This window comes from Gekko japonicus, unplaced genomic scaffold (genome assembly GCF_001447785.1).
Source record: "Gekko japonicus isolate JY-2015 unplaced genomic scaffold, Gekko_japonicus_V1.1 scaffold2513, whole genome shotgun sequence".
NCBI classification, from domain to species: domain Eukaryota; kingdom Metazoa; phylum Chordata; class Lepidosauria; order Squamata; family Gekkonidae; genus Gekko; species Gekko japonicus.
In genome coordinates, this window is record NW_015164270.1 from 160,131 (window position 1) to 185,530 (window position 25,400).

At 43.2% G+C, this 25,400-nt stretch overlaps 1 protein-coding gene across 1 annotated transcript; it reads left to right on the plus strand.

The window, feature by feature from the left end:
• The first annotated feature begins 1,436 nt into the window (after nt 1–1,436).
• Nucleotides 1,437–24,821, plus strand: GPATCH1 (G-patch domain containing 1). The gene is made up of 20 exons (XM_015408737.1): nt 1,437–1,519; nt 6,140–6,274; nt 7,503–7,588; nt 8,114–8,274; nt 8,864–8,961; nt 9,207–9,262; nt 9,402–9,641; nt 10,419–10,566; nt 10,729–10,808; nt 12,202–12,409; nt 14,121–14,402; nt 14,671–14,849; nt 15,772–15,899; nt 16,161–16,297; nt 17,614–17,783; nt 19,115–19,337; nt 20,223–20,333; nt 21,575–21,696; nt 22,488–22,630; nt 23,919–24,821. The coding sequence occupies exons 1-20, from the start codon at nt 1,444–1,446 to the stop codon at nt 23,947–23,949; spliced, it is 2,814 nt and encodes a 937-aa protein (XP_015264223.1). The 5' UTR covers nt 1,437–1,443; the 3' UTR covers nt 23,950–24,821.
• Nucleotides 24,822–25,400: the final 579 nt, after the last annotated feature.

A 25,400-nucleotide genomic window follows, 5' to 3' on the forward strand; every position in this document is an offset into this window, starting at 1 on the left:
CAGAAATAAATAATAATTATTGGTTCCATCAGACTTTGTCATATATCTGTCCAGGGCTTTTTTTGTAGAAAAAGCCCAGCAGGAACTCATTAGCATATTAGACCACACCCATGCCTTCCCTTGGTTTGCCCGAGCGTCCTGCGGCAAGCCGGCCAGGGAAGGCAAGGGGAGGCATTTAAATGCCTCCCCAATCCTTCCAGGGGCCACCCAGCCCGCCCGCCTCGGAGTCGCCGGGGGGGGGGGGTCACTCTCCAGGCCTTTCCTCTGTAGCCACGCACGCAGAGGGTTTGGCTGTAGTGGGGTGGGTTCCTGTGCGTTCCTGCCCCAAAATAGCCCTGTCCGTCACACCATTCTGATTGGGCCCAGGCCTGTAGGTTGGACTTTCTCAGGCAAAAATATACCTCCTTCAGTTGAACAATGGGCCTTCTTCTTCCCAGGCTATGAAGTGATAAAAAGTGATAAAAAGTATCTAATGTAAGTGGGTGCATCCTGTAGTATGGTTTCCATCTAACGCAAGCTAACTGACATCAGGGACATGCGCAGTTACAACTGGCATTTCTGTTTCTGTAATTAGAATCATCAATGGCACTTAACATATCTGTATGTCTGTGTATGTCAAAGGTGCTAACTAAGTCCACTAAGGTTAGCCTACTAAGTCAGACAGAGTGCTGAGTGCATAACAGTGTTTCATAAACTGTGCATATAACAGGAGGAAGCAAGCTGAAAGGGTTACGAAATTCAGGAAACACACAAGTGAGATGTCATTATGTAAAGGTTAAAATCTAATCAAGAGAAATCGATATCTGAAAACTGTTATTCTTTTTTTCTTTTATATTCCTTAACTACATGCTTTTTTACCTAGCCCTAATACAGGAAATAATGGAAACATATATGAAAATATATTATGTCGAACTACTGAAGATCTTACCATATTTTGACATGTCATGTTATTGTTTCATGGTTTATATTCTTATATTAGGCAGTGTCCTTAAAATGTGTTTAACAAATGATGTTTAATGCTTCTCACGTTCCTTTTTGTCTCTTTTTATCCTGTACCCCTTTAAATGGTAAAATAATAAAAAAAAACATTTTAAAAGAAAAATTAATATTTCAGTGGGGTTACTTGCGCCCGTTAGATTTCTCTCTCTCGCTCAGATGTTCCTTACAAAAGGTACAACAATGGGGGGGGGGGCAAAAAACCACACCGCTCCCCAGCTCACAAGCAGAAAAACGATATAAACATCCCCAATTTAAAACATCGCGGCAGAGGCGGCGAGTAAGCAGCAACCGACAGCCTCGACGAACTCTTCCCACAGGCTGGGCGCACCGAGCTCGCGTGAGACCAGCCGCCCCGCCGCGCCTTCGCATCCCGCCTCCGCCGGGGAGGAGCGAGAGGAGGGCCTCAGCGGCCTCCGCCTCCCGCCCCTTCAGAGGCCTGCCAAGATGGCGGGCAGCGAGAGCGACGAGGAGGAGGAAGACCTGGTGACCTATGGCGCCCCGCTGGAGCCCCTGGAAGAGGGTGAGGCTGTGTGGCGTGTTTAGCTATATATCGGGAGCCCGTCTTTCTTTCGGTCCGGGGGTGGATTACATGAGATATAATTTCCTTGTGCAATCCCAGTTCCTTCACCCGTGTTTACTTGGGAGTAAAAGTCAGGTATACTTCGACGGGGTTGACTTCTGAGTAAGCGTTGCAGTGGGGAAGGATGGGGGGGGGAGCCGCAGACAGAGGGAGCGAGGAGCAAATTGGGAGGGGACCTCAGGATCCCCAGGGAGCTCTCTTTTTTTGGGGGGGGGGGAGTCCTGAGAAGGGGTGTGAGGAGGACTGAATTGGCTCTCTAATGGGGCTGTGGCTCAGTGGTAGAGGGCTGGCCTGTAGCTAACATGGGGCCCATGGGGCCTGGCCCCCTAGTGTTTCTTCTGGGCCCCCTCCCTCCCGGGCTGCCCCCAAAGTGCTCCAACTTACCACCTGCACCGTACTTTCATTTAATTAGCTGGCGGGCCCCCTGAGGCCCCCTTCAAAAAAATTCCCTAGCTACGGGGCCATGTTGCGTGCCAGGTTCAGTTCCTGGTATTTTTTTTTCTACATTAGGTGATGTGGGATTGTCTGGAGTAGGCAGTACTCACCTGGATAGACCAGTGGTCTGACCCCAAAGGCAGTTTCCTGTGTTTGGTGGTATAGGCTAGCACTTAACTCTCTGTGTAGAAGGTGCCAAGTTCTGTCTCCATTTTAAAGAAGCAAGTGGTAGGTGATGTGAAAGACCTCTGTTCCAGACCCAGGAGAACTGATCTCAATATGAATCGGCAAGACTGAGCTCGATAGACCAAGGGTCTGACTTGGTTCGGTACACATGCTACAGTGAACCTCTGTGCAGTGTACATGATTTTTCTTTGCATGCACGTTGACCCAGTATTTAACTGCATGCACGGTTTAAACCTGCATGCATGTTGACCTCTGTATAACTGAATGCGCAGTTTAAACGACACATTTATCTAGATACTGGCCCCTGGTTCTATTTTTAAAATGACGGGTGTCATTTCTTACAAACAGATATATGTGCAGGCTGTACATGCATTCACAGTACTGCATGAAGGAGGCTAGGATAAGACAACCATATGTGTTCATGTGTTTAAAGTATTTGTATCCTGTACTTTATCAGTTGAATTCCTGAGGTGGAATATGGTTGCGGCCTTCAAAGATGCCTGCCTCTGCCTACTTGAGGAAGAACAAGCATTGCCTCTTTGGGGATGAGGAGAAGATTGTGTTTTGTCATTGGACTACTGGTCAATTCCTGGTTGATCAGTGTGGCCAACTGGTTGCTGGGATTTTTCTGAAGAATTCTGCAGTAGATGGGCCTTGCAGAAATACAATGAGGCAATTTTACATTCTTAAAAAGAGCACTTATTCATGATCACTTAATACAAATTAGTTCTGCCAAATACTGATCTTGAGTATGCACTCCTATGTAGTAAACTTAAATTAAACAATAGAAGACTAATGTTAGCCCACTCCTGTTTGCAATACTACTGAGTTGTCCTGCTGTGTAAAATTATTTTGTTTCAGTGTTTTTTCAAGAGGAGAAAAGGGGGGAGATGAGAAAGGTTAGCATATACCATATCATGCTCCATTTGGGATAAAAGCTTGAAAATGATTGCTCTATGTGCAGAATTATAATACAGACTGGACCATTCCTGTCTTTCTGTATTCTGATATATTAGTATGAATGAGCTTCTTTCTCTCTATTTGGTTATTAGTCCCATAAGCCTTTGCTCTTTTGCTGGCAGCCTAGGCGTAAAAAGGAAAGACTTGCCCTGTAGATGTACCTTTGCTCGAATTCATATTTGACATTTCCTGGCCTTCCAAGTAATCTGTCTAGGTCTTTTTGACATTGCAGTTAATAAAACATATCTGGGCAAAAGTTCATACTAGCAAAAGTTCATCTTATCAACTTAGGATGTGCTGGTATTTGGCAAGTCTGTTACATTTTTCATTGACTCCTCCCTTGATTCCTATTGGCTGAAAAGAGTATAAAAAGGAGGTTTGGGGCTTTGTTCGAGGCTGTTTGGCCAACCCCCCCACCAAGGCTTGAGTGGGGTCTTGATCCACAGTCTGGGGATATTCCTTGTTCTTCCTGAAACGTACACTGTATCAGGTATTGGAATTTTCTATATGCTATTGGGTATTGATATTTAATATATGCTATTGAGTTTGGAGGAGCTGCGGTGGCTCAAGTGGTTAAGACGCTGAACTGCAGGCTGGAAGGTCGGTAGTTCAGCAGTTCGAGACCCAAGTGCCGCATAACGGAGTGAGCTCCCGTCTCTGGTTCCAGCTCCTGCCAACCTAGCAGTTCAAAAGCAAGAAATTGCAAGTAAATCAATAGGTACCGCTTCAGTGGGAAGGTAACAGCATTCCGTGCGCCTTGGTGTTTAATCATGACCATGGAAACTTCTTCGGACAGTGCTGGCTCTTCGGCTTGGAAACAGAGATGTGCACCGCAACCCTAGAGTCAGATTCAACTGGCTTTCGAGCCAGGGAAACCATTACCATTAATTTTTACTTGTATATGGTTTTAGAATTAATAAATATTTTTAGTTAAAAGGCAACTGGCTCTTTCTTTGTTTCTCACCCTCTGGAGGCCTGAGTTCCCTCGTCAGACTCCATCCACCCATAGAAAAGAACCCTAATGGGGTTGGGGATCCCAAACAGAGTCCTGGATCCTAAAATTCCCCTACACTCTAGACAATAGAGCTGAGGAGAATATGAGGATCTCCTCAGATGAATTCCCAGAACATGGTTCCCCTATAAGAAATATACTCCTCTGCTTAAGTTCTAGAGCCTATGTTCTGTAGAACAGAACCATAACTCAGTTTTCACATCGACAGCTTACTAGTCACTCATGTTTGGCGCACAAGGCCCTAGTTCTTATCTAAGCAGAAAATATGTAAAATGTGAAGTGAACACATAAAGCTACCTTATATTGAGTCAGAATCCGAATTGGGGTCAATGCAAAAACATTCTAGCACACAGTTGTAGTTTCTAGATGGGCCAAAGCCCCTGTACGTCTACAGCACTACATACGAAGCTGCCTTCTACTGTGTCAGATCAAGACTTCGGAAGAAGTGAGCAGTGACTCACGAAAGTTCATACCCTACCACAAATTTTTTAGTCTTCAAGGTGCTACTGGACTCCTACTCTTTTCTACTTCTGCTGAGTCAGATCTTTGGTCCGTCAAAGTCAGCACTGTCCATGATGGCTGGCAAGAGCTCTCCAGGGTCTCATATCATTTACCTGACTCTTTTACCTGGATAGTGAGCACAGAACTTTTTGCATGCAAAGCTGCCACTGAGAAGCAGCTTTGCCAGTGAGAAATGTCCCCTTCCTGTGCACATGGAGTGGCCTTTTATTGAATCCGACCATTCGTTTATCAAGTTCAGTACTGCCTACTCCCCGGGACCCTGACCATTTTGAGCCTAGAAGCACCTTTGGATTTCTGACACAGGGTAGTGGATGCAACCACAAGATAGGAGATGGAGCAAACCACAAAATCATTTATCACCTGAGGTGGAGCCAACTGTAAAATGTCACGGAGAGAGTTTATGTATGACTCTAATAGTAACTCATCAAAATTTCAGCCAGGAGCTCTGTTTAACAGGATGCCTTTTAATTTGCGTAGCCAATCAGAAGCCTGGCTTCTGAAGGATTTGCCCTGGCCCTGCCCACTGTCTAAAAGCACTTGGTGGGGGCACCATTACACCCTTGGCCACCACACTGGGGACACCTGGTCTACTCTGGCTGACTGGCAGTGGCTCTTGGGGCAATGTCTTTTCAGTCACCTCCTACTGCCTGATTGTTTTAGCTGTAGATGCTGGGGATTCTTTGAATGTTCAACTGAATTAATAGTTTTGGATAGAGTTCACGCACATACCTCTTTAAAGAGTAGTCCATGCCTTTGCTTCCTCCTCCCTTGAATTAATCTCTCATGCATGATGCCCCCCCACACACACATGCTGCCACCATGGCAAAAAGCTGCTTATCTCAGCAGTGGGATGAAGGCGTTGGTTCACAACTCCTTTGTGGAAATGAGGGTTTGCAAGCTTCTGAGGTTACTGTTGGGGAACTGCTGTGAGGTGTGAACTAGCTGCCACTCTGGTTCACACGTTACGCCATTTGACTGAATATAATTTCACGTGAATGTGACCTGACGCTTGTCAGCTTGTCAAATGAGTTTTATATGTAGCTCAGCGATCCAAAGCGGAAGTTTAATATGGAGTGGAGGGGATTTTGACTCTGGTATGCTAGCACACATAGCAGGATATAATTGGAAATCTCATAAGACATTGTAACAGCAACCTTTTGATTTGCTTTCTTGGCTCCTGGATCATATAACTTAATCTGAAGGATTTGGCCTATATGTATCAGTATGTACTGAGGTGGAGGGATGATGGAGTTCCAGTCTCCCTTACCAACCTAATTTTGTGGTCTAGAGAACTTCGGGGAAGTAGCACTGTTGGCATTACTGGACATGGAGTGAACCAATTCTCATTTTCAAGTTAGTAGATTGTATCACAGACATGTGCACCTAAATTATTGGATCTTTCCACCTATTATCCAGATTAACTGTTGCCTTTTAAACAATTGCAGGTGAACGAATTAAGAAGCCAGTTCCTCTACAGGATCAGACTGTCAGAGATGAAAAGGGACGATACAAACGTTTTCACGGAGCATTTAGTGGTGGTTTCTCTGCTGGCTATTTTAACACTGTGGGTTCTAAGGAAGGTTAGTAAACTTTTGTGTCTGAAAGAGGCTTTGGGTTGGATCCAGTCAACTTTCTGCTGGTGAAAAGGTACAGAGCAATGTTCCCTCTAAGCTGTGGAGTCTTGTGAGCAGGAATTCTACTTTGCGAGCTACTGGCATTAAAGTTGTGAGCGAGCGATTTGGCTGCTGCATCAATCAGTTTGCTCTGGAGCCCTCCTTCCTGAGCCAAGACAAAGATGTGTGAGCCGGAGGCTAAAAAACTGTGAGCTAGCTCACACTAACTCGGCTTAGAAGGAACACTGGTACAGAGATATCTTCTTTGACCACCCAAAAAGGCTGTGCTGAGAATTATGGGGCCAGAATGGACAAAAGCTGTGTGAGATGTGAGTCATAGTGTGGAAGGGAATTGGGTGGGATTGTCTGAAAAAACTGGATCCAACGCTGTGCACAGTTATTGAAACAATGCCTAATGTACTTGTGTAAAAGTTTAATTGATATTTTATTTTTTTATTTAGGCATTTTTACCCCGCCCTCCCCGCAAGTGGGCTCAGGGCGGCTTACAAGGGGCAAGAGCCCATACATAAAATCCAATAAAACAATAAAATCATAATAATAACAATACTAACAACGATAAAGTGCTTTCAGTGACAAGATGGTTATGATGGCATCTTTGGGGTACCGCTGTCCAGTAGATCGTTCGTGCCAATCCCTCGTTGTCAATGCCACATAATTTATGGCTGGGTTTCCAAGGGCCATTCCCGATCCCGATGTATAGCCACCATTGGTGGTGGTGGCAGCGGCGGCCCCTATGCGAAAGCCTGGCGGAAGAGCTCCGTCTTGCAGGCCCTGTGGAACTTCATGAGGTCCCTTTTGACTTTGTTCCTGCTTAGTGTGTTAAGGGCGATAGTTTTCTTTTTAAAGCTTTATGTACACCTTTGGAGGAAGATAATTCCAAAGTGATGGAGCAGCCCTAGAAAACACATGGTATGTAGATTTGTGACTTGGTACATGGAAGGCACTGCTGTGAAGCAATGCTTTACTGCAGAGGCTGCTATGAAATAATGGAAAGGAAGCAATCTCTGCAATGTGCCCAGATAATTTAGGGCTTTATAGGTTGGAACCGGCACCTTGAATTTTATATTGAATGTTCTAGGAAGCCGATGCTTACCAGTGTAGTATAACTAATTTTAAACCTAACCTTTCCATTCCACTTTTAATCTACTATAAAGATAAATTGCTTTCTTTAAAGGATGGGCACCATCAACCTTTGTATCATCCCGCCAAAAGAGAGCAGAGAAACAAGTTTTGGGCCCAGAAGACTTTATGGATGAAGAGGTAACCTTTCACAAATAATGCAAAATTAAATTCTTTGGCATTTCCAGAGGGATATATATGTGCATTCATATAGTATGTAGATATATAATCATATCTATGTAAACCTCTTGTTCATTTTTATATGCACAAGTGCCATTAACTTGCAGCTGACTTACGGCGACCCCAATAAGGGGCTTTCAAGACAAGTGAGAAACAGAGGTGGATAGCCATTGCCTTCCTCTGCAGAGCCTTCCTTGGTGGTCTTCCATCCAAATACTGACCCTGCTTCGCTTCCATGATCTGACAATATCAGGCTATACCATGCTGCCTTACCTCCCTGTTCCTTATAATGTATATTTATATGTATATATATATAATGTATATATATGTATAACAGCTAAGGTGAACAATAAGTATAATATCACTTAACTAGGAAACAGTGTCTTTAATGATAATATAATTGAGGTTCTCTTTATATATTTGTTTCAAGGTTACTGTTTGAATACGTGGATTTTTATTCCTCTGTCCTTTTCTCTTCCCCTGAAGGATCTTAGTGAACATGGGATAGCACCTAAGGAAATTACAGTTTCAGATGAATTTGCTTCCAAAAGCAAAGATAAAATAAAGGAGAAGGCCAGACAAATTGCAGGGGTTGCTGCCCCCATTCCTGGAGCCGTATTGTTGGATGAATATATAGCACCTGCAAAGTGAGTATGTTTATCTTCTGTCATTTTTGAGTAAAGACTTGTATTTAAAAAGTGAATATCTTAAATTTGTTGGCATACATTTAAGGGTTGGTCTTTTGTGTAGGAGGGGCTGCGGTGGCTCAAGTGGTTAAGATGCTGAACTGCAGACCGGAAGGTCAGTAGTTCAGCAGTTCGAGACCCAAGTGCCGCATGACGGAGCGAGCTCCCATCTCTGGTCCCAGCTCCTGCCAACCTAGCATTTCAAAAGCAAGAAATTGCAAGTAGATAAATAGGTACCGCTTTGGTGGGAATGTAACAGCATTCTGTGCACCTTGGCATCTAGTCATGCCACCCACATGACCACGGAAATGTCTTTGGACAGCGTTGGCTGTTCGGCTTGAAAACGGAAATGAACACCGCATTCCTAGAGTCGGATTCGACTGGCTTTCGAGCTAGGGAAACCTTTACCTTTTGTGTAGGAGTTGGCATTAAAAACACTCTGGCAACATTTACTATTATCCTCATGCAAGAGGCTACAGCTAGGTTTCTGCTCTGTAAATTATTAACATGCACAGTTGCAATAACCCTTTATTTATAAATTCCCTCTTAGGATAACCATTGGTATTGACTTGTTGCGAAAAATGGGCTGGAAAGAAGGACAAGGAGTTGGACCACGAGTAAAGAGAAAAGCGCGCAAGCAAAAACCTGGTACGTTTCCATTAAATATAGATTTTGAGTAAGCAGAAATGGAGCAGAGTCACCTATTTTAGTCTGCTAGGGAGACATCTGGATAACTTTCATAGCTGCTGTTTCTCAAGTCACATGTACACTGGGCTTGCTTCACTCTCTTCAGTGAACCATAGAAGTGTAGGCAGTGAAGTGAATCAACTCTTAAATGGAAAATGTATTGAAGAATTATGGCGTTTTTAATCCCTCTGCCTCACTTGTTGCAGAACCTGGTGTGAAAATCTATGGCTGTGCTTTGCCCCCAGGATCTGAAGATTCGGAGGTATTATTTAACAAGAAATGTTCCATACTTTGTTATCTTAAATAATTAAGAGTTATAGCTATTAATAAACTTATGTTTTTATTGCAGTAATTAATGCCCATGGGGGTATATATCAGTAACCATTCTTAATTTCCTAAAGGAGGAAGAGGATGAATATCAGCCAGAAAATGTGACGTTTGCACCCAAAGATGTGATGCCTGTTGACCTGGCTCCCAAAGACAATGTCCATGGGCTTGGTTATAAAGGCCTGGATCCCTCTAAAGCCTTATTTGGAGGTTCAGAGGAGCATGTAAACATTTTCAAACCCAGTTCTGAAAATGCAAATCTGATTGGTGATCTGACGCACAGTAAAGGGCGAAAACTCGGTATCTCGGGGCAGGTAAAAACATTTAGCGGTAAATGTGTTTTATACTTACTGCTGTGGAGATTGATAGGCATATTAAATGGATGTGTGGTGCCCGCTGGAATCTTTGATTTTCAAGGAGTGACTGAATAGACTTCCCAGTGGCCTAAGGGGTATGTCTTCAGCGCCTCACCTAACACACTGAAGAGGTAGATCTGGATCCGATGGTCTATGGAGCTCACACAAACTAATGCTTTCATGAGGCAAGGGTCATGGGATTAGGGTTGTCAACTCAAGGTTGGGAAATTCCTAGAGATTTGGAAGGCAGAGCTTGGAGAGGGGAGGGACCTCGCCGGGGTATAATGCCATACAGCCCACTCACCAAAGCAGCCATTTTATCCAGTGGAACTGGTTTCTGTAACCTGGAGACCAGCTGTACTTCAGGGAAATCGTCAAGCCCCATCTGGAGGTTGGTAACCTTATCCCCTGCATGTAGAACACTAGCAAGTCCAGGGAAGAATCTTCAAACTAGATTTCTCCTTGACAGGATGGTTTTCTGTATAGAGGGAATCGTTTCACATGGAAGCTATTCAGTCACGCGAGCCCCAAATACTATCTGAAATGGAATGGTCTAGGAATATATCTACCATGATGGGCAATGAGTTACTCAGGGTGCTGAAGTCATTGCAGTGCCCACTGTTCTTTGGTTTAGCAGTCTAAAACCATTCCTTTGTCCTCTTGTTTCAAGACACAATTATTGGGCTTATAAAAATGGTCTTTGGTTGTAATCATTTACATTTTGTTTTCTCATAGGCTTTTGGCGTAGGCGCTTTGGAAGATGAAGATGCTGATATTTATGCTACTGAATCGCTTTCCAAATATGATACTGTCCTGAAAGACGAAGAGCCTGGAGATGGGTTGTATGGTTGGACAGCGCCTAAGCAGTATAAAAGCAAGCCAGGTGAGGGATTGTGTGGCTTTAGCAAATCAAAAGCCCAGCGATATTATCCTCCATTGCCTGTAACTTCCTAGAAGGTGGGATACTTCATTGCCGTGCATTACTCAACTCTGCTCTGTTTCTTTGCCCTGGAAATACTGACGAACTCTCACACTTATTTCACAGAAGTAGAAAAAGAAATTAAATATATTGGGAAAATTTTGGATGGGTTCACTCTGGCCTCTAAGTCAACATCCTCCCAAAAGGTAAGCAAGCCGCTTTTGTTTTCTTTGACCAGATCATTGAATGCTTTCCTTTTTTCTTACATCCTTTTTTCTTACAAATGCATCCCTGCAGGATTTTACTGGAATTTGCAAAGAGGCAAAGTCACATTGGTGATTCACTGTGAAGAAGTTTTATTTTTTTATTTATTTAAAACATGTTTGTCTATACATTTCCTCCCTTTCTTGGTGGTTGCCAGAGTAATAAATGTTTATAAATACAAACATTAGTGTTCGCAGCAGCCGTGTAAGTTCATCAGCCTTTTCAGCGTATCATAATTTGAATGAGTGATGGTTGATTCGTTATGTTGGGTCCTAAGAAGGCGAAAGGTGGGCTAATTAAAAAAGAACCCACCTGTTAAATCTGCTTTAAAACTGGAATTGGAAACACATGAAGCTGCCTTATATTGAATCACACTATCAGTCCATCAGGGCCACTCAGACTGGCAGTGGCTCTCCAGGGTCTTGGGCAGAGATCTTTCACATCACCTACTGCCTGGTCATTTAACTGGAGATGCTGGGGATTAAACTTAGGACCTTTTGCATTCAAGGCAGATGCTCCACTACCAACCCTCCACCCCTCCCTAAATAGATATCACTGATGTGACACATGCCAAATTTTCATAAACTCTGGAGTGATATAGCCTCCTGTGCACTTAATGTGAAGCAGGGAGAATATGGTTAACTGGAATCTCCCCTGCCCTAAGATGATCCTGGTGCATACATACCGGGGGGGGAGGGGGGAGGACAACCGAAGAAGATTGGATTTATACCCCACTCTTCACTCAGAGTCTTAGAGTGACTTACAAACTCCTTTCCCTTCCCCTTCCCGCAACAGACACCCTGTGAGGTAGGTGGGCCTGAGAGAGCTCTTTCAAGAACTGCCCTTTCAAGGACAGCTCTTGTCAGAACTATGGCTTGCCCAAGGTCATCCAGCAGCTGCAAGTGGAGGAATGGGGAATCAAACCTGGTTCTCCCAGATTAGAGTCCGCACACGGGAAGAAATGGGAAGTAGTGGCGGGGGGGGAGGAATGAGTGTATGGTGGGACGGAATGGCATAGAGCACCACTGGTAAAGTGTTGCCACTTGTTGGAGACTATTCCACCCAGGTCTGAATCCTTTCACAAGCTCTGTTTAGGATTGTACTGGGAATCCCTCAAATATGCAGAAACCCCTATCTTGTCTGTTGGTGGCCTGGTTTTCTGCTTCTGTGATTGGCACGACCCTCCCACTGTACTGTTCGATATCGTTTAGGCACTATCATTTCATTACATTTTAATGACTTTGATAGCTGTGTTGGGTGTATCTAATGCTTAACTAAATCAGCATGAGGCTGTACCCCAAACAATCACGGTTGTTTCTTTGTGTGTGCCCATAGAAGATCTATCTGCCTCCTGATCTACCGAGGGACTACAGACCAGTCCATTATTTTAGACCTGTGATAAGTGCTAGCAGTGGAAACACCCACTTAGCGCAGACATTAGCAGAATCTACTGGGAAGCTTGAGAATGAGACAACACTACAAAGCAGGCACCAAAAAAGTGCTACTCAGAGGAGGGAACTGCTGGGCGAGACAGCTCTGACAGGTATCCCATCATACTTTATGCTGCTTTTTTATTACACAGGTTCCGTTCGTATAACCCGTATTGTACTTTTGCCCATACTATTAATGGCTTCTACTTTGGGGGGAAATACTCATGTCCTGAATATACCATAGTTCCTCTTCTTATCTGAATGTCGATGATCAAAGTTAGTTGATGGCTTGAATTCACTGCCTTTCCCATTGCTAAATCTCAATAAGCCAAACTTTCAGTGGTATATGTGGTATCTCGCTTTCAAATGTTTTGACCTGTTTGTCCCTCAGGTTTATTTATTTATCAGATTTATACCCCACCCTCCCAGCCGAAGCTGGCTCAGGGCGGCTTACGTAAAAGAATAAAAACACACAAGTAAGCAATTTAAATAATCCTAAAACCATATCAAACACTCCAACATTAAAGGTACTAGACATTAAATAATACTAATAAATTAATATTATTAGATGGCGGCGGCCAACCTTCAGTAATCTATCCTAGCGGTCAGCCCATCGATCTAACCTTTGTGCAGCTGGCACAGGCTGTTCTGATTACTCCAGGGGACAGAGTTCTCTGCCATTCCAGCTATTGGGGGTGGCTCCTAGTTGCAGGCCTGGTGGAAGAGCTCCATCTTGCAGGCCCTGCGGAATGTTTTTTCTACCTGTTTGTCCCTCGGGTTGGTTCGACCTGTTTGTCCCTCGGGTTGTTCTGAACTGAGGTACTGCCTGCTGTTACTGCTCCCTCCAAGCTGTGGAGTCTTGTGAGCAAAAATTCTGCTTTGTGAGCTACTGGCATTAAAATTGTGAGCGAGCGATTTGGCTGCTGCATAAGTTAGTTTGCTCTGGAGCCATCCTTCCTGAGCTAGGACAAAAATGTGTGAGCCACAGGCTAAAAAACTGTGAGCTAGCTCACACTAACTCAGTTTAGAAGGAACACTGCTTGCTGTTATGAGCCAGATCTCATGTTTCAAGGTGGGTGGGGTGCTTCCATTTTTCAGGCATTTCAAATAACCTGGGGGACTGGGCCAAGTGTGAGCCAGAGTGGTGTAGTGGTTAGAGTGTCAGATTAGGATCTAGGAAACCCAATTTCAAATAATAAAACCTCTGTGCCATGGAAGCTTGCTGCATGTCCTTAGGCCAGTCATGCACTCAACTGAAGCTGCCTCATAGAAGAAGAAGGGTTGGATTTATACCCCACCCTTCACTCAGAGTCTCAGAGGAGCTTACAATCTCCTTCCTCTCCTCACAGCAGACACCCTGTGAAGTAGGTGGGGCTGAGAGAGCTCTGAGAGAACTGCTCTTAAGAGAACAGCTCTGAGAGAACTGTGACTGACCCAAGGTCACCCAGCTGGCTGCATGTAGAGGAGTGGGGAATCGAACCTGGTTCTCCAGATTAGAGTCTGCCGCTCTTAACCGCTACAGCAAAATGGCTCTCAGGGTAGTCATGAGGGTAAAATGGAGGAGGGGAGAATGTTGTAAGCCACTTTGTGATTCCCACTAAGGAAAAAAGTGGGGTATAAATAAAAGTATATAACATTTTAACATTTTGGTACTCCCATCAGTAATGGTGGAGTTGGTCTGTATTCCCGATCTGTCCAAGCATATCCTTTTTAAGCAAGAAAACCCTTTGTGGTCTCACTTCTATTTTTAAACTAGAAAGTGTTTGTTTTTTACTTTGTTTTATAGATGTAATGCTATGCTGCTCGTATTTCTTTCCTTGGTAGGTCCAACAACTTCTGTTCTAGAGTATCTGTCAGATAAAGACAAAGAGCGAATCAAAGAAGTGAAACAGGCAGCAGGCCAGCAACTAAAGACACCTGTTCATCAACCCTTGCAAAGTCAACTCCAGGCACCTGCCTTACATGATGCTCCGCAGCAGTGGCCATCACTTTTGGGGCCCCAGCTAGCCACTGCTGGTGATAGTGACTTCAAACCCTTTGCATCCAACCCAGAAAAACAAAAGAGATACGAGCTTTACATTGAAAGCCTTAAACAGGGAAAGAAAGGTAATTAGCACAGAGCTCTTGTTCGTTCTATGCATAACATAGATGTAATACATCTATGTTATGTTGTGTTCACGACTCTCCCATTTTCCAGAATGTAGCCGTCTCTCTTGATTTGTGCTAAAATTTCTATTATGCTTCATTGGCAAAAGTATCATAATTGATTCCCAAGAATGTGTTCCCCCTTTTGCATATGTATTCAAGTTCACAGTTTATATCTCAGCTTGCTTTTCTTGGGCTGTTAATTACCTCTGCTTTTCTCCCCCATTAGATGTGCCAGGAAGCTGTTCAGATCAAAGTCTGACAGAATGGGAGCGTGGAAGGGAGCAGGAGGAGTTCCTTCGTGCCGCAGTGCTCTACAAACCCTCCAGCTCCGTCTTGTCGTCTAGGTTTACTCACGCAAAGCACGAGGATGACACCGACAAAGTAGAAGTCGCTCGAGATCAGGAGGTGTGTCCTTGGGGTCACTGTGATGTATTGTTCACATTTTCAGTAACTTCCATAAAAAATAAATATCTCTGGAAATGAATTTACAGTGGGTTACATTCTGTCTAAGGGGCCGCGGTGGCTCAGAGGTTAAAACACTGAGCTGCAGACCTGAAGGTCTGTAGCTCAGCAGCTCGAGACCCTAGTGAGCTCCCGTCTCTGGCCCCAGCTCCTGCCAACCTAGCAGTCCGAAAGCAAGAAATTGCAAGTAGATAAATAGATACCACTCCGGTGGGCACGTAACAGTGTTCCGTGCGTGTTGGCGTTTAGTCATGCCGGCCACATGACCACGGAGAGGTCTTCGGACAACGCTGGCTCTTCGGTTTGGAAACGAAGATGAGCACCGCCCCCTAGAGTTGGATTTGACTGGCTTTCAAGCAAGGGAAACCTTTACCTTTACCTAGAGGCTATCTATCTGTCTGTCTATCACATGTCTATCAGCTAGACATCTATCATCTATTTATATTTCTATCTGTTGTCTATCCATCTTTTATTTGTTTCACTTATACCCCACCTGTGTCCCTAATGGGGACCCAAAGTGGCTTACATCATTCTCCTGTGAGGAACGGAAGGCTCAATGTATGACTGGCCCAAGGTTACCCAGTAAGCTTCCGTGGCAAAGTGGGGATTCGAACCTAGGTCTCCCAGACCCTAGTCCAACCCTCTGACCACTACACCGCACTGGTTCGTTTTCACTCTTCCTTATGTTATTCCCATTCTTACAGCAGCTCTTGACCCGCATTGTATGTGTCCCATGAGTCCCACCATAGATTTTGGGGGTGGTCAAAGGGGAACCCCCTTTTCATCAGCAATCCAACCCACTTTCTGCAACTGACTTTCATGTTCTCCAGCACTGGGAATACTAATAACTGCGTGGTTGTTCTAGACTGACCTTGATGACAAACAGGCCGCTGCAAAGATGAAGATGTTTGGCAAGCTCACAAGAGAGAAGTTTGAGTGGCATCCAGACAAACTACTGTGCAAGAGGTTTAACATTCCTGATCCTTATTCAGAGTAAGTTGGATTGAATATTCAGTTTAAAAAAAAAAAACCCTATACTTTTGGGTAGCTATGGAATAGATGCAAACAGTTCTAGGTAGTTGTACAATTCGTTTATTGCGTAAAATTTTGGAACTCTTGACAACAAATAATTTATATTTGCCTTTTATTAATAGCATACTTGTTTTCTTATTTTTGGACATCCTTAGCTCTGTGATGGCAAGATATTAACAAAAGAGTTTGACCCCCTAAGCCCCTGTTTTTATTTTCCATCAGATCAAGTATTGTTGGGTTGCCCAAAGTGAAACGTGACAAGTATTCTGTATTTAATTTCTTGACGGTATCAGAGCCAACACCAAAGACGATGAGTCAGCCCGCAAATGTAGCGGTGCAGCAAAATAATTCTCCCAATAGTAAGTGGTCAATTGCTTTCTTACATTAAAAGATTTAAACTGTTGACAGTGTTGAAACACAGTAGGGTGTAGTGCTGTGGTCCTACCTGTGGGTGGAGACACTCACCTGGGTCATAGTGCACAGTTTGCTGTTTTGCAAGCCCCTAAGTAGCTCTCCCCCTCCCCGTTTTTTTGCTACATTTTGGAAGGCCCTGCTGCTTGTGTGCATGTGCAGACAGCAATAGCATCGTGCCTCCCGCCTCCAGCTAAGAGGCACAGCAGGATGGGATAGAGAAAGAATGGTAGAGAAAGAAGGTAGAGAGAGAATGGGATAGAGGAGGGGGTGGCCAGACTGCGGCTCAAGAGCCACATGCGGCTCTTTCACACATATTGTGCTGCTCCCAGCAGGGCAACTGGAGAAGCAAAGGGGGGGGGGGAGGCATGCTTCCCCGATCGGTCTTCTCTTCCCCGGCCAGTGTTCCCCTCCCTGGGTAGGATTGAGGTGGTGGTGGTGGAAACAGAGAAAGAAAGCAAATTTAACTTTAAATGCATTCTCAAAGCCCCCCCTCCCCCAGCCTACAAGTATCATTGGATAAGTAAATATAATTATCAATATCTGTTTTTATCCCTTTTATTTTTATTTTTGGCAGTCTCATTTATAACGTTAATAAAAACCAAATCTGCATATTTTCCAGTAAAAATGTGTGTAATATTTGTTCATGTCTTGCGGCTCTCAAACATCTCAGGTTTATTATTCTATGTGGCTCTTACGTTAAGCAAGTTTTGGGCACCCCTGGGGTAGAGCATGGGATGGAGATGGTACAGAAAGAAGTACTTTTCTCCGTTTCTCACAATACAAGAACTTGTGAGCACTCAATGAAATTAATGAGCAGTAGGCTTAGAACAGATAAAAGGAAGTACTTCTTCACCCAAAAAGTAATTAACTTGTGGAATTCACTGCCGCAGGAAGTGGTGGCGGTTATAAGCATAGACAGCTTCCAGGGGATCAGATAAACATGGATCAGAAGTCCATCATTGGCTGTTAGCTACAAAGTAGATGGAACACCTGTGTCTGGGCCAGTGATGCTTGGTGCTTGGGGGGGGCAAGAGTGGGAAGGCTTCTGGAGTTCTGGCCCCGTGGTGGACCTCATGATGGCACCTGGGTTTTGGCCACTGTGTGACAGAGTGTTGGACTGGCTGGACCACTGGCCTGATCCACCGTGACCTCTCTTATGTTCTCATGATGGTGTGTTGAGGTCAGTCAGTGTTGGATGCATTTTTTAACTGACCAAAGAAATTAAATAACATTGAAACTGTACTGCATTTGTATCTTTAAGAGCCAAAAAAGCCTTCAAGATGGGATGTCTCTGACAAACAGAAAAAGAAAAAGGATGCCATTAGCGAGTTCATAAGTTTGGCTAGATCAAAGGTTGATATTAAGGAGCAGCAGCCACTCGCAGAGGAGTCCAAGAACACCAGTAAGACTAATGAAGCTGCTTCCAGTAAGGTACACTGGCTCCAACTGTTTGACACTTCCAATAAAGGTTAATTGTGTTGTTTAACATACTCGGGCCCCCCCCCCCCACCTTTATCACCTTGGGTCACAGAATATTTTCATTAGGACTAAGCTACTTCCCTGCCTTGGAGATGGTGGAGATGGAAAACAAGTTTTCCAAATGAATGCACACAAGCTTCTATAGACTTGCAGGATTGTATGCCCCTAGTGGTACCGCCTTCTCGTTTGAACAGGAACTTGTCTCCCCCCTCTGCTCTGATGCCCCAGTAGACAGAAGTGTGTTGTAACTTTTTCAAGGGCTCCTCAGCATACAAACAACTCAAGGATTATAACATGGAAGGATCCCCAGACCCCTCCGAGAGCCAAGAACACACTGCTAACTTCAGTTGTCATCCCATAGTTGATTAAAAGGGCTACATATGGAATTAGCTGGTGGCCCCTTTCCAGGAGAAGAGTTTGAGTCCCTTTCTGATAAATTCCATCAAATTTATACCACATGAAAGCTCTTTTGGGGTTAATGGTTTCTTATGTGCAGGAATAGTAACTTTGCATCCCACTACTTTTCACATTATCATTTAACAAGTATCTTTTTTTCTGTGGAGTACTGTCTGTCTGGTATATTACTGGCAATACCAGTGTCTGCATTAACAAGCCCTGTCAATAAAGCAGAGAAAACTGCTATGGCTGCTAAGTGCATATCTAAATCTGCCCCAAACTAGACTGAACACTGAATTACATCTGAAGGGACTGAACCACATGTTTCTCACAAAACTGTAGCCAGGTTTTAGTGTAAACTTTCTAAAAAGCAAAGGATGCCTGTTAAGCTCCACTAGAGGTAGATTAGGGTACCCATTATGTTTTGTTAGAGTTCAGCTGTTTCACAGTTTGGGCTCCAATTACCGGGGGGGGGGGGGTAGGGGATCTAACAGCTGAACTTTTAAATGTAATCGATTTTTTAAAGCATATTTGGAGCTGTTGTCTTGTAACCTTGATTCGTGATATCCTCCAGTTTTACATATAAATCATTCAAGCTGTCATTAAGCATCTTGAAATGGCTGGCTGCTCCTTCTTTAGCCTGAACTCATCTCGGAGTGTCTTTTCTCTGGAGTACTGTCTGTCTGGCATGTTATTGGCAATACCAGTAATATAGAAACATCCTGTGTTGTGTTTGGGCCTTCTTACATTTGCTGTGGACATTCCCACTTGTTAACCACCATAGTGGAACTGTTGAAGCTTCTGCCTCAGACATGCTCATGCTGAAATAAATTTTGTGAGCCTTTAAGGTGCTGTGTGATTTTGTTGACTTGGTTTTTTTCGTGCAGGTGGTGCAGGAAGAATCTGGTCTAAATGAAGACGTAAATGAGGAAGAAAGCAGGCCATCGATGGATTTATTTAAAGCCATCTTCGCCAGCTCCTCAGATGAAAAATCATCATCCTCTGAAGAAGAGAGTGAGGGGGAGGAGGAGCCGGCAGCAGTGCCTGGACCGGACTTGGATACTTCGAAGCACCATGATGAGTCAAGTGGCCTTCCATCTGAAGGACAAAGTAAGGGATCGCTTTCTTTTCGTGGGTTTTCATGAGTAAATGAAGGCTGATCTTGTAAAAGGACGTAGAATTAGCTTCAGACGGACAGCAGATTGAAAAACTGTTGCAAGGAACCTTGTTAATCCTTCAACTCTTTATCAGGAAAAAAAAGCTGCTGTGAATACTTAAAACAGGTGATGTAATGTCGTAGGTTGTACCAGCCTTTGCTATGTCACCTGTGTCAGAGGCAGGATCCTGACAGTATATACCTAAAAGGAGAACATGGAAATAAGGAGAAAATCCAAGATATAAAAAAGTCTGTGTGAATAACTAATGACCCATAAATGACTAGATTCAATAATGATATATTAATATAATAATATGTAAATAACCTATAACCACAACATAGTGCATAAATCAATACTACATTCACATATTAATATATCATTATTGAATCTAGTCATTTATGGGTTATTAGTTATTCACATGGACATTTCTATATCTAAGACCCTGACAGTAGCATCTGAAGCAGAGTTATAGCTGTCAAATGTCCATAGGCATTGAAGTGTAACTCTGCTTAGAATGACACCGTGAATAGCAGGCAGTATCAATGACTTAGCAAGGTGGTTCTTGCTGTGTTTAGAAGAAGAATGTGCTATCGAGTCACAACTGACTCACGGCAACTCCAACCATGGGTGCTCAAGGCCAGAGATGAGCAGAGGTGGTTTGCCTTTGTCTTCCTCTGCATAGTATTCCTCCATTTTCCTTGGTGGTCTCCCACCTAAGTACTGACCGTGGCCAACCCTGCCTGGGCCAAACTGAGCTATTCAGGCAGCTGCTGCATTTAGAGCACCAGTTTAATCATTCTTATATTGTGCTTTTTGTTTTTGTTTTTTTCTGCTAAAGAAAGTGAAGTTATTGCTCCTGAGATCTCTGTTACTATAACTCCACCTTCAAAGGAAGTTGTTGATCAAGGAGAAGAATTTGGACCAAGGCTGCCTCCAGTTGGTGGATCTGGTAAATGTTAATATTTTCTGGATTAATATGTGAATTCTTTACTGAGAGTATATTAATACATTGCAGGGTTCTAAACTTTGTGTAACATAATTATATATAGAAATGTAAAGGTCTTTCTTAAAATTTCAGAGGTAGATATTGGAATCAGGCCGCTAATGAAGACTGTAACTCTGAACTTCATTTAACATTGTAGTTAATTATGCATTTAGATTGGGATGCAGTCGTAAAGCTTGGATTCTTCATCTTAGGTGATCTCCCACCCCCCGGTCTAAACCTCAAGCAATCCTTAAACCAGCTGCCTGCAGTGAGGGGAACCACCTTAAAAGGCCTTTATGTAGTTTAAAAAGGTAAAGATTCCCTTGCTCGAAAGCCAGTTGAATCCGACTCTAGGGTTGCGGTGCTCATCTCCGTTTCAAAGCCGAAGAGCCAGCACTGTCCGATGACGTTTCCGTGGTCATGTGGCCGGCATGACTAAACACCAAGGCACATGGAATGCTGTTACCTTCCCACCGAAGTGGTACCTATTTATCTACTTGCAATTTCTTGCTTTCGAACTGCTAGGTTGGCAGGAGCTGGAACTAGAGACAGGAGCTCACTCCGTCTTGCGGCACCCGGGTCTCGAACTGCTGAACTACTGACCTTCCACAGCCTGCAGTTCAGCATCTTAACCACTTGAGCCACCGCAGCTCCTTATGTAGTTTAGTTGCATATAAATTTTGTTATTGCATATCTGGGGAGGGAAAATTTGAATTTTGTTTCTGCAGAATAGTTCTTTTTAATCTGCCTTGGTTGGTCCTGTTAATACATTTTCCTTTTATCAAGAGAAAGATATGCATCTGCCAGCACCTTCTGCTGACAGGTTATTGTATCCAACCTCAATATCAATACCAACTTTAATAATCAGCAGCCTGACAAAAACCCAGACTATGGTGGTAGTTGATTACTTGGACGCTGAGAGAATGTCGCCATCGTTTAAGAATATACTAGCACTTTATGATGTGTTTTTACCTTATATGTTGTGGTTTTATTTACATTCTGTCTTTTAGCTGTTTTAACATATATTGCGTAAGCCGCCCTAAGCCTGCCTTGGCAGGGAGGGTGGGATACAAATTAAACAAATAAATAAATAATCCCCTAGACGACCAAATATCTAAGCTTAAGTAACCAGAAGTGTTTTGGCATAATATATATGATTTATCATGATTGTGAGTGTGTTCTCCGCATCTGATTTTGTGCTTCAGGAGCTCTGCTGAAAGACGAGGACATGCAGCTAGAAAGCTCTGAAGCCAGCAAGAAAGAGAGACCTAAAAAGAGCAAAGAGAAACACAAGGCCAAAAGAGAGCACAAACACAAGAAGGAAAAGGTAAAGTTCAGTGTTAATTCATTTGCGAACCTAAGAGTGCTGTGTAGAATCCATCCCCTCCACCCCAGTCATGAATAGAACTTGACAAAAAGCGTGCTGGCAGGCGCCTGTGCATTGGGCTTCAGGTTTGCATAGAGGCCTGCATTGTTAGGCCACTATCTACACAGTCTGACCATCTTGATTTTGTAGTGTACTGATTGCATGGCTGGAGCTTGTGTGCATTGGTCTTTGCGTGTGGGGGGGGCTGTGCAAGTGCAAATGTTGAGCCAGGGTGCGCGTGCAGAGGGTGGGAAGTATGTACGTGATCTCAATTAAATCCTACTCTTGATGTGGGGAGTTCTGCATTGGGTAAGTATCATGGATTAGAAAAATGTTGTAAACAGCCATATTGACCTATGCAAAGTCCAAAACAAAAGCCCCGAATCCATGTCATACCTTTTACTGATTCCAATAAAAGGTATGACATGGATTTTGGCGCTTTTGTTTTGGCTTCAGTATCAAAAAGGGTTAAGAGAGGAGAATTATGATGGGAATAGTAAATATTAATATGATGGGAATATTAAACAGGCTGCAAACCTGTACATACCTATCTAGGAATTAAATCCATTGAAATGTTTAGGATTTATGTGTATACATTCCCCTATTAAACCACTTTCAGTCTTTTATCTTGGTACTGTCATTTGGTCATCTTACATATATTTTGGGTTGCTTTTCCTTTGTTTTTCCTTCGCTGCATTTCTTTTCTAAGGTATAGAAAGAAACTAATGCTAAGATCTGAACTTATTTCGCAGAAAAAGAAACACAAGAAACACAAACATAAGAGCAAGCATAAGAATAAAAAACCTGAGAAAACCAGTGACTCAGACTCTGCCAACAGCAGCGAAAGCCACAGTGAAGAAGAGACCGCTCTGTCCCCACAGGAGCTTTTACAAAGGTAGCAGCTCAAAAGAGACCATCTGGTCCAACACTCTATGTCACACAGTGGCTCAGAACCAGGTGCCATCAAGAGAAACAGCTTGGTTGTCTTTACGCAGTTGCCCCCCCCCCCAGGTTTCCATTGGCACTGAGAGAACTTTGTCAAAGTTCACTTGTATGTGCATAAACGCTCTAAAGACCTTCTGATTTACTTCATCTGTATACCACTTTTCCTGTCACCCCAACAAGCCCACATAGATCAGATGCATTTATTATATCCCACTTTTTCTCCCCAGTGTTGGGACTCAGAGTGGCTTAGAACATTGTTCTTTCCCCCTTCATTTTCTCACAACAACCATCTTGTGAGGTAGGCCATGCTGAGAGTTGGCAGAGGGTTCAGGGTCACTCCGCAAGCTTCCTTGGTAGAAGTGGGGGGTTCAGACCCAGTGTTCCAGAATCCTGCTCCCCCACTCTGTCCAGTATGCCGTGCTGGCTCTAGTAGATCAGAGGTGGAGTGTGCAGCCACAATTTGCTTCCACCTCTGTGTGCGTTCACGGTATGAATTTTGAATGAGTGAAAAAGTTGTAAACTAACAGTAATTACAAACCTGTGGAAATCTGTAGCAAGCTTCTGATGTAGGGTGGGACAATTTGGAGCAAAGACGTTGTGAGGGGAAGTGCTTTCTCCGAACTGCTACTATGTGGCTCCGAATTCCTCCTCCACAGTAGTGTTTCAAACATGTATTTGCAAGGGGTGAGACCTCAAGTTCTCCAGTTTACCACATTTAAAAAAAAAATTACCTGCAAATAAATAGGGATAAGGATGTTTGCAGATATTTGGCTGCAAAACAGAGGGACTGTACTTCCAGTTCCCATATCAGGGCAGCTTAATTTTGTTTCTTCACAAAGATTGGCTGAAGACATTCTTTGGAGAGTCAGCATAATTACTTGGTATGTAATCAAGAGGATTGTGATCCTACCATTACAGGAGTGGTTGTACTCAGAATCTAAATATATGCTCACAAGCTTATTTGTATAGTCCCTAAGTAAGAAGCGGGCAGTTCATTGACTGAACACCAGAGCTTAAATTTGCTTGGGAAAAAAGCCTGATCACAGTAAAAACAGTAGAAATGTTTTCACTTATTTAGTTGTAGGTAGGCATGCCTGCACTAGTTCAAATTGTTTGATCTTTTAAAAACTCCTTAGTATGTGGGTCATCTTACGTTGCCTGCTAAGGAAACAGGAGCATAACTCAGCTTGGTTTCAGAATCGTTATTCAATTATTCTCCATTCTCCCTTTTTTTTTAGGCTGAAACATCTTCCCCTGGTCAAACACTAGCTTGTATTCTTGGACATCATACAACTTTTGGTCAAAACAGATCTCCTCTATGACGGCAGATCAGCAATTTAAAGCATATTTTAATGTCCTGTAAATATTGTATTTATGTTGAATTTGATAGCATAAAAACATGCTACTTTTGTGACACTTCCTAGTTAAAAACCAGATGAAATGTTGGGGGAAAATTCAATTTTTCATCTGACTTTAAAATATTCTAATGTTAAAAGAATCATGCAGGGTATGCATTTTAATGAAGATGAGCATGGGTAAATTTTAATAAATGGAACTTACCACTCTTATGTGTAATGCCTTAAAGTTATTTCCAGGAAATCATTTTATTTATATAAAATATTTATATCCTGCCTTTTGGGTGGTGGTGGGGATATACCGCCAAGCCATATAATTAAAAAAATCTAAAACATGCCAAACAAATAAAACATGTTTGGGAAAGCAAAGTAGTTTATTCAAGTAATTTTAGTTCAGCAGTATTTTTTTACAATGAATACTGAAGCTCAGAAAAATAATTATTCTCAACAAGTTAAATTATTATTCATGTCTGACTAGCTTTCTCTGGACTGGGGCCTTACAGTGCCATCCTAAACACATTTATGCCCATCCAATGGTCTTAGAAAGGTATAACTTTGCCTAGAGTGGCACTTGTTAGTGTTTCAGTCAAGATTTTCATGTCTGTTGCATGTAGTATGTTAAAAGGCAGAGAAAAAATGAATTGCATTTTATAGCAAATATTCTTCATTGGAAGAAAGATTGATCATGTGTGTTAGAGCACATTATCCATCTGTAGGCCATTGGGCTTGCTGCTTGGTCCAACAATGACATTGCTTATATTGCCTTATTTTGTAGAGGAAAAGTGCCCGTGGTTTTCTTTTAATAAAGCCAATCTATACTTGAAAGGTTTCCAGAGTGGTCTAACTGATACATTGCTTGTAGTGGACCTCATGAGTAGGAAGATGGGATGGGGAAAAGTGGCTACAAGAGAGTGGATTGGTATAAAGTATCATAGAAAGGTTGGACTATAAGGAAGGCCAAGCACCAAATAATAGGTTCTTTTGAATTATGGTGCTGGAGAAGACTCTTGAGAGTCCCCTGGACTGCAAGGAGATCAAATCAGTCAATCCTAAAAGAAATCAACCCTAACTGTTCCCTGGAAGGCCAGATACTGAAGCTCAAATACTTTGGCCACCAAATGAGAAGGGAGCACTCACTGGAGAAGACCCTGATGCTGGGAAAGACTGAAAGTCAAAGAAGAAGGGGACGGCAAAGGATGAGATGGTTAGTCAGCGTTATCGATGCAATTAACATGAAGTTAAGCAAACTGGAGCGAAAGACAGGAGGGCCTGGCGTGATGTCCATGGGGTCGCGAAGAGTAAGGCTCAACTGCGACTGAACAACAAAAATCATAGAAAGGTCTGTGAGTGGACCATCCTACAGGG

What these genes read in the sequence shown, in the direction of transcription:
- GPATCH1 (XM_015408737.1), top strand. Translation starts at nt 1,444, where the DNA reads ATGGCGGGCAGCGAGAGCGACGAGGAGGAGGAAGACCTGGTGACCTAT. An exon ending in AAGACTTTATGGATGAAGAG is followed by an intron (nt 7,589 to 8,113) that starts GTAACCTTTCAC and finishes CTTCCCCTGAAG; the next exon opens with GATCTTAGTGAACATGGGAT. An exon ending in ATGAAGCTGCTTCCAGTAAG is followed by an intron (nt 17,784 to 19,114) that starts GTACACTGGCTC and finishes TTTTTCGTGCAG; the next exon opens with GTGGTGCAGGAAGAATCTGG.